Here is a 7,184-nt window from a genome sequence, read left to right as displayed (position 1 = left end):
CGTCCGCTCGGGGCCCTTTCCCGTACGAAATTCGGCATTTCATTGAGCTGCGAAGTTACCTTTTTCCTCTAACCTGTGTTTCGTTTAGCAGACAGCTGTGTCAGTGATATTTCGGGTCTGCTTTTGCTGCGTTGCTAATACATCCTTCTGAAAATAGCGCGGGGTTCGCCCTGGTAATTCACGGTTTCCATCCCCAGGCTCAAGCACTACGGGGGTGCGGGGAAGAAAGCTGCGTAGGCAAGAGCAAAGGCAGCTGTATACTGTGAAATAATAAGTATCAGGCAAAATACAGCATCACAGCTAATAGATGTATTTTAAAAGTGGAAACATCTATGTTTAATTGCATTTAAAGTACGTAGTGAGAAACCACAGTTATACATTGTTGTAACAAACCTTTACATCTGAAGTCAGAATAATACAAAAAAAAAAAGTGCTGATTATATATGGTCAAAATAACTGAGGCAAAATTTCGACAACATCTTCTAAAATATTAGCATGTGGCCTCTGCCAGCAACACTCTAAAGGTCAGGCTGAATAATGTCAGTGACAATCACTGGTTTTCCTTAGCTTACCCAAAAACAACAACCCAAAATACTGTTTTGTTCTTTTTGTTTGCTTTTTTTTTTTTGCATAGCTTTCAATATTGCTGCACTCTCACCTCTGCATATTGCAAGCCCATCTCAGAACTGAGATAATTTCTTTAAAGTTCTGAATATTTTTAATCCAGTTCTCCTCAAATACATAATATATATTTTCTACCAATTATAAATACATCATTTTTATTTAATCTGATTTCAATAACATGCATTTGTATAATTACTGTACAATCAAAATAGACATTGACTTTACACAGTGTGTATGCTTTTATTTCAGCGATATTGTTCAGACACACTGCTCAACAAATCAAGCAAATAGGGAAATAAAATGAAAAAAAAGGAAGGGGGAAATAACCTCTGGGAGGAAACAGAATCTCACAGTGTTTACAGACAAAAAAACGAAAGGAAAAATACGTATCGGAAAAAGGGTTTATTAATACATAGAAAATCCCCACAATAGTTGAAACACACTTTAGGAACTAGTAAACACGTTAAATAGAGTTGTGCCAATTACGCAGTGCCCAAGCATCTGCTTGCTCTTAATTAGATGGGGAGGTGAATGACCACTGTTTATTTTCATTTTCCTCATTAATTATGAAAAACTGCATTTAATTCATCTTGCATGGTGAGAGACTGGCTGCGCAGATGTAAGTCGTAAGGGAAGTGGCTCTCTGTAGGCAACCTGAACATAGAGCTCTGCCCAAGGGGACCCCTGGGTGGCACTGCACAGTAATGCATGCCGTAATTGTAATTTTTGCCATAGTCCAAGCTTTCTTCTTGCTTCAGGGAAAATATCCCATTATAGTTAATTGGGGGAGGACTTAAGGGACCTTCAAACTGTGGGCTGGCGCACTCGGGGGAAGTGCTTTCATAGAAGGACTCGTAAGCGCTGCAGTAATTGTAAGGTTTCATGGACTTGGAGTTGTCGAGAGTCCCGTGCCCCGGGGGGGTGCCGAGCTCGGGGCTGTGGTAGGGCGGGTAGAAGGTAGAGTAGGGCGAGCGGGTGTGATGGGCGCCTTCGCCCGCCTGGCCCATCAGGAAGCTTCTGGCATTCAGCTGCAGGCATCCCGCCACCAAGTTTGTAGTTGGCTGGGACAGACCCTTGCACAAGTTTTGGACAAAGGTGAGCAGGTCGGGTCTCTTGCCAATTCGCAGGATTTCAGAAAGAGCCCAAATGTAGTTCTTGGCTAGTCTTAAAGTTTCTATTTTGGACAGTTTTTGTGTTTTAGAATAACAAGGGACCACTTTCCTTAAATTGTCCAGGGCGTCGTTAAGGCCGTGCATCCGGTTCCTCTCTCTAGCGTTGGCTTCTTGCCGCCTGAATTTGATCCTTTCCATCCTTATCTTGCTTGTCTTTTTTTTCCGAAGGCCCCTTCGCCTAGGCAAGCCATTCTCATCCTCCTCTTCTCTCTCCTCCTCCTCCTCCTCTTTTTCTGTGTCTTCTCCAGGAGATCTTTTAATATTCTTTCCTCGGAGCACGATCTGCTTCGAAAAGCTTTCTGGGTTCTTCATTTGCTTTTGGTCATCACTTTCTCTGGAAAACTTTCTGCACATCTGGGATTCTGGCATTACAACAGACTCATCAAACGGTAGTGTTAACATGGTTCTATAATCTTATGTTACCTGAAAGAATGCCAGCACAATATTTAAATATTTCCATTTTTAAAGTTTGCCGACTTACACACACATCCTCACGCACCTTTTGTGCATCTGCGCGCACGCTCTGTGTGTATGAGCGTGTATGTGTATATATAAATGCACAGCCTATATTTTTTGTATGAAATGCCAGTTGTAAATTCTCGCTTTTTAAAAAATAAAAGCTGTCCAGAATTTTAAAATAACCCGAAACATTCAGGATCTTGCAACTAAAAAGCCACATATCTCACAGATAAGTATAGAGTAAATCAATATTTAAAATGTATAATTAGCTCCCTGCTCATTTATCTTATTTTAAACAAGCCCTTCGAACCCTCACCACCGTGGAATTCAAAGAAATGCAAAACATGATAAAGCAATACAGAAATTTCATTAATCCAAATTCCCCTGGGTGGAAAAATGAGAGCGAGAGCAGTCTTAAAATTGAAAAGTGCCATATCTCTATTAACTGATGGTTAAATATTTTAAAATCACTTTTTAACTTATATTTCAAAGTTGGTTTTTTCCCTCCACGTTTCTTCCCTTACGAAACAAGATATTAAACTCTAGTAAGTTAGAGTGGGTGAGGAAAAAAAAATTAATGGAACAACCCCCCCGATCACTCAGCTAGCAACATAATTAAAAACGAAGAATTTTTTCCTGATGCTTTGTATGAAAATCACATATTACTTATTTCATAATAAGGCAAAAATCAGAATGATCTAACCCTAAACGTATTCAGATGAGAGTTAGGAAAGAAAAATCCCCCTACCTTTTTTTTTTCCTTTTTCTCAGCAAAAATTCTAATTGATATTATCTGTTTAGTTAGAAACAACTTATTTGCTTTTTCTCTTTCCTCCCTTTTTTTTTTTTTTTCTCCCCCATCAATTGTGGCGGGGGGAGCTGAAAAATTCCCTGCACGCTATAGCAGTGTTTATGTTCTGCGAGGCTCAGACGTCTCCCTCCAGCTCGTAGCTGACAGGAGCGGTCTGTAGATTCTGACTGCAATCCTGCACGTGTGCTCAGAATCCAGCCTGGAGTGGGAAAATAATTTCCTTTTCCCAATTATTTTGCTTTTGTTTGCAGTTTGGGAGCAGCAAAAGCTTGGACCCCACGGTCGTCAAAGAGACAAACAAAACGAATGCAGGGACTTTTTTTAATAGAACAAAACTAAACAAAACCCCCAGTCAAAGACTAACTCTACCAGTATTGTCTACACACTTGCAATATTACATAACACCAATGAAAGTATGCAATTGCATCAGAAGAATAAAATGTTAGGAGGAGTTATTAGACAGTAAATAGCATACACAAAATACAAGACAATGATACTGTATCTTTAAACACTTGCATGCACACCCAGCACCAACTGAAATATATCTTTATTTGTATTACCTTAGCTTTTTATTTCATTCAACAATCAGTTTTCATTTTTTGCCTTCCAAATCTTTTCAGTCTGAATGTCGCATCGTCTCCTGGAGTCTAGATCTGTGTATATCTGCACTATCTCATTGATCTCTAAAAAGTGACATTGATGCCAACTGCCAGAGCTGGTACCCATGCCATCTGCTAGTGACGTCACGGGGCAGAGAAAACCACGTGAGCCTTTCTCCTGGGACCTTCATTCTGCACTGATCATCTGGCATCCCTCTAAGTGGGTACCAGCATTCATGTATCAACACAGAAGGTTAGACTGATAGAAAAAAAAAAAAAAAAAGAAAAAAAAAAAGAGAAAAAAAATCTGCACCAGCATTTCACATACAGTAGGTGCATTTCCACTGGAGCTGCTTCTTTTTAGCAGTCTAGCTGCACAGATAGACGTGCCAACATTTGGTGCTATCCCTGCCTACAGGTACGGCTGCCCTGTGGCTGTTAATACGGTATTGTTTATACGGAAAGTGCTGTCTTGTATTGATCCGAGTCCCTCTGGTGCACCTGGTACCCCGGGAGGGGGGGGGGGGAAGGCAAGGAAGGGAAGGCAGGAACGGGAAAGCAACGTCTGTGCTATAATGCGCGGCACGGTCACAAAAAGTAGTTTTTTGTGTGATGCTGCCGGCAGTGATTTTTGGGGTGTGGGTTATTTTGAGCGCAGCGTGTTGCCCCAGAGCGCAGGACAACAGGAGCAAACCTCCTGCCAGCTCTAAGAAATCCTCCCCTCGCATCCTTCAGTGGGTTTTGACATCCCCAAAAGAAGAGAGGCATTTGTGGGAAACTGGACGTACGACGTGAAGCCTTAACAAGTGATGCCTTTTTTCGGAAGCACATGGTGGGGCTCGTTTGTCCCCATCCTACCCCGGTGCGATGCACCTGGGGTGCACCCGCTCCCGGTGGGGCGACAGGCTCGCAGGCGTAACTGGGTGCGCTCGGAGGGCTTCCCCCTCTGCCAGATTCTCTCCGCTTGCCTGGCTTTTTTGTGAATGCTTCCCCGAAATCTCCTTAAGAACGGAGTTGTTCTTTCCTTTGGAAACATACTTCCTCCTCCTAAAATCTTCCCCCTGCTCTTCCATTTGCCTCCCTGGCTGCTCCTTTCCTCGCGCCCTTGTTCCCGCAGTCAGCTGCCTCTCCTGTACTCCCTGCTCTTCCTCCCTTAACCCTTTTGTCTCTTTCCTCGGGCAAGAAGCTGTTAAACGAAGCTGACAAAGCCTCTCGGCTCAGCCTTGCCATGGAGCTCATGGCAAACTCCACCTTGGTGTGTTTGGGGTTTGTGATTTTTTTTTTTTTTTTTTTTTTTAAGGAGTGGTATGTCACATATAAGCAATATCAAGATAGTTACAGGGGGAATGACATGTCATCTTAGAAACATTTTTTTTTTTTAAATTTGCTTCCATTGTTATGGCGTATCACTGCTTTTGGGTGACTAAGTAATCTCTATTTTAAAAAGTAAGCGATTGAGTATGCTTTTAGTATTAAAATAATCCCTGGCAGAGCTGCTATTGTTATGGGTCTGTGTCAGCATTTCTATTATAAATCCTGTTTTTGAAGGGTTTATAACTCATCTGCTTTAATTCACATTGGGCCCAAGCTTGGCATTAATGTTGTCAGCCCCGATCCAATTATTTTGTTTTCACAAAGTTTCATTTAAATCTGCTTGGGCATTTTTTGATTACAAAGGGGAACAAAAAATAAGGTAGCAGCAGAATGATGTGTGTGTGTGTGGAGAGTGAATTATGTACATCTATGTGCATATGCTCAATGATTTTAGAGCCTTTGATAAAAAAAAAGCCCTCACCCCAAACTTTACTTTTTTTTACATAAGTGAGAAATATTGGGTCTTTCATTCTTTACAGACCTCAGGCCTCTTTTTTTTTTGTTATTTTTATTTTTTAAGGCAAGTGTATTTGAAGTGACAAAGATGTTAAAACTTAAGTGGCAACTGTTCAAAAGGAGCAAGAGCTGTGCTATTCATAACATTCTATCCCAAATATTACAATCTGTGTAACAGAGAAGAGGGTAGAATACCATTATTCTCAATAGGAATTTGTGTATTAAGATTTATATTGTGGAAGGTCCTAAGGGTTGTCAACCTTTTCAAGGATTTTGCATATTCAGAGTATTATACAATGCACGATAATCTAAATATGCAAAGTCCTGAGGAACCAAACCCTGTTTCAATGCATACTAAAATTACTATGAGAAAGTGAAGGAAAGGTTGACATTGTAGTGTCTCTGTGTTAAAGGAAGAACCATCAAAATTTTTCAGTTATATCACCCTGCCTCCAAAAAAAAATATTTTATAAAAATATTTTCTCCCACTTTTTTTTATTGCTGAGGTAGTTTTTTTTTTTTTAAACTACTGAAATGTTATTATAAAATGCATTTTTTAGTGGCTCTTATATTGGTACTTAAAACAAAATAAATGAATTAGTTTGTTGAAGGATTCCCTCTGTAGTAGTAACATTACATTTTTGCAGATTCTTAATCCATCATTTGACCTTTTTAATATTTTCAAATAAATAGTGGAGAAACAAAATAGCTGAGATATCAAGGTTTAAAAAGCCTCTACTATGCATGCATAATAACTTTTCATAAGGATTTTACTCCGCATTTTGTATTATGGATCCATGATATGCAAATGTGTACTGCTGTTAATATGCATTCATAGCATACCCCATAACTGCTGCTTTGCTGTCTACTGTGAATGCATGTTAAGAATAATACACAAAACACAGTTAAATGCACTCTATAGAGTGGCTGCACAGCACCAAATATGTTACTGAACACATACCACAATTTTTACCTGTGCCCAAGCTGTATAGTTTTGAATTATAAGTGACTTTATTGAATTATAAGTGATGCTATTTCAAATGTAATATTATTATAATACATTTAACACAGACAAACATTAATGCAATCACTGAAATAATATTGAGTTCAAAGGACTGCAGAACCTCCACGGTGCATCCGGGAGACTGACCCAAACTGCACTGCAATCAATGGGACTCCTCCCATTAACTTCAATACACTATCATCGGATCTCCAGGAATGTCTCTACTATCTTCTTTTTTTGTCTCTCTTTCTTTTTTTTTTTCTTTTATTTTTTTTTTTTTTTTTTCCTTTTTTTTTTTTTTTTTTTTTTTTTTTTTTTTTTAATTTTTAATGTCTTCACCATCCTCTCCCACCCTCCCTGGCCCATATCTCCCAGTTGTGCTGTAACAGAACTGCATCAGAGTTAAGGAGCTCTAATGATGCTTGCTGAGGATGAGTTTTGTATGTTGTAGTCTGGGTCATTCACAGGTAGCAACGGGACCTCATGGGCAGCGAGGGACTGTTCAGAATGGGGAGAGTTAGCTAAGTCTTTTTCTTTTCCTTATTTCCTCATCTTTCTAACGCGAGCACTAAAAGTCGCAGCAACTCTGCTCCCCGCGCACGTAAAGTCATGGCGACAATCCTGCGGTGCCAAACTCCCTGCTGCACGTTTGTCTTCCTGCCACAGCACCCATATCCACCGCCCAA

General features: G+C 40.1%; 1 protein-coding gene across 2 annotated transcripts; it reads right to left on the bottom strand.

Moving 5' to 3' along the window:
• Positions 1-290: 290 nt before the first annotated feature.
• NEUROD6 (neuronal differentiation 6) lies at positions 291-3,771 on the bottom strand. Of its 2 annotated transcripts, XM_010286326.1 has the most exons (3): positions 3,627-3,771; positions 3,004-3,265; positions 291-2,219 (listed from the first exon to the last, which is right to left on the bottom strand). In XM_010286326.1, exon 3 carries the CDS (start codon positions 2,196-2,198, stop codon positions 1,185-1,187), a length of 1,014 nt encoding a protein of 337 aa, XP_010284628.1. In that variant the 5' UTR covers positions 2,199-2,219; positions 3,004-3,265; positions 3,627-3,771; the 3' UTR covers positions 291-1,184. The 2 variants fall into 2 exon arrangements, with proteins under 2 accessions (XP_010284628.1, XP_010284629.1); XM_010286327.1 differs by lacking the exon at positions 3,004-3,265 and having other exon boundaries at positions 3,627-3,741.
• Positions 3,772-7,184: the final 3,413 nt, after the last annotated feature.

Source organism: Phaethon lepturus, unplaced genomic scaffold (assembly GCF_000687285.1).
Source record: "Phaethon lepturus isolate BGI_N335 unplaced genomic scaffold, ASM68728v1 scaffold6474, whole genome shotgun sequence".
Lineage (NCBI taxonomy): Eukaryota > Metazoa > Chordata > Aves > Phaethontiformes > Phaethontidae > Phaethon > Phaethon lepturus.
This window is presented reverse-complemented; position numbering and strand designations above follow the sequence as displayed.

Coding starts and splice junctions, on each gene's coding strand:
- NEUROD6 (XM_010286326.1), bottom strand. CDS start 2,198: ATGTTAACACTACCGTTTGATGAGTCTGTTGTAATGCCAGAATCCCAG.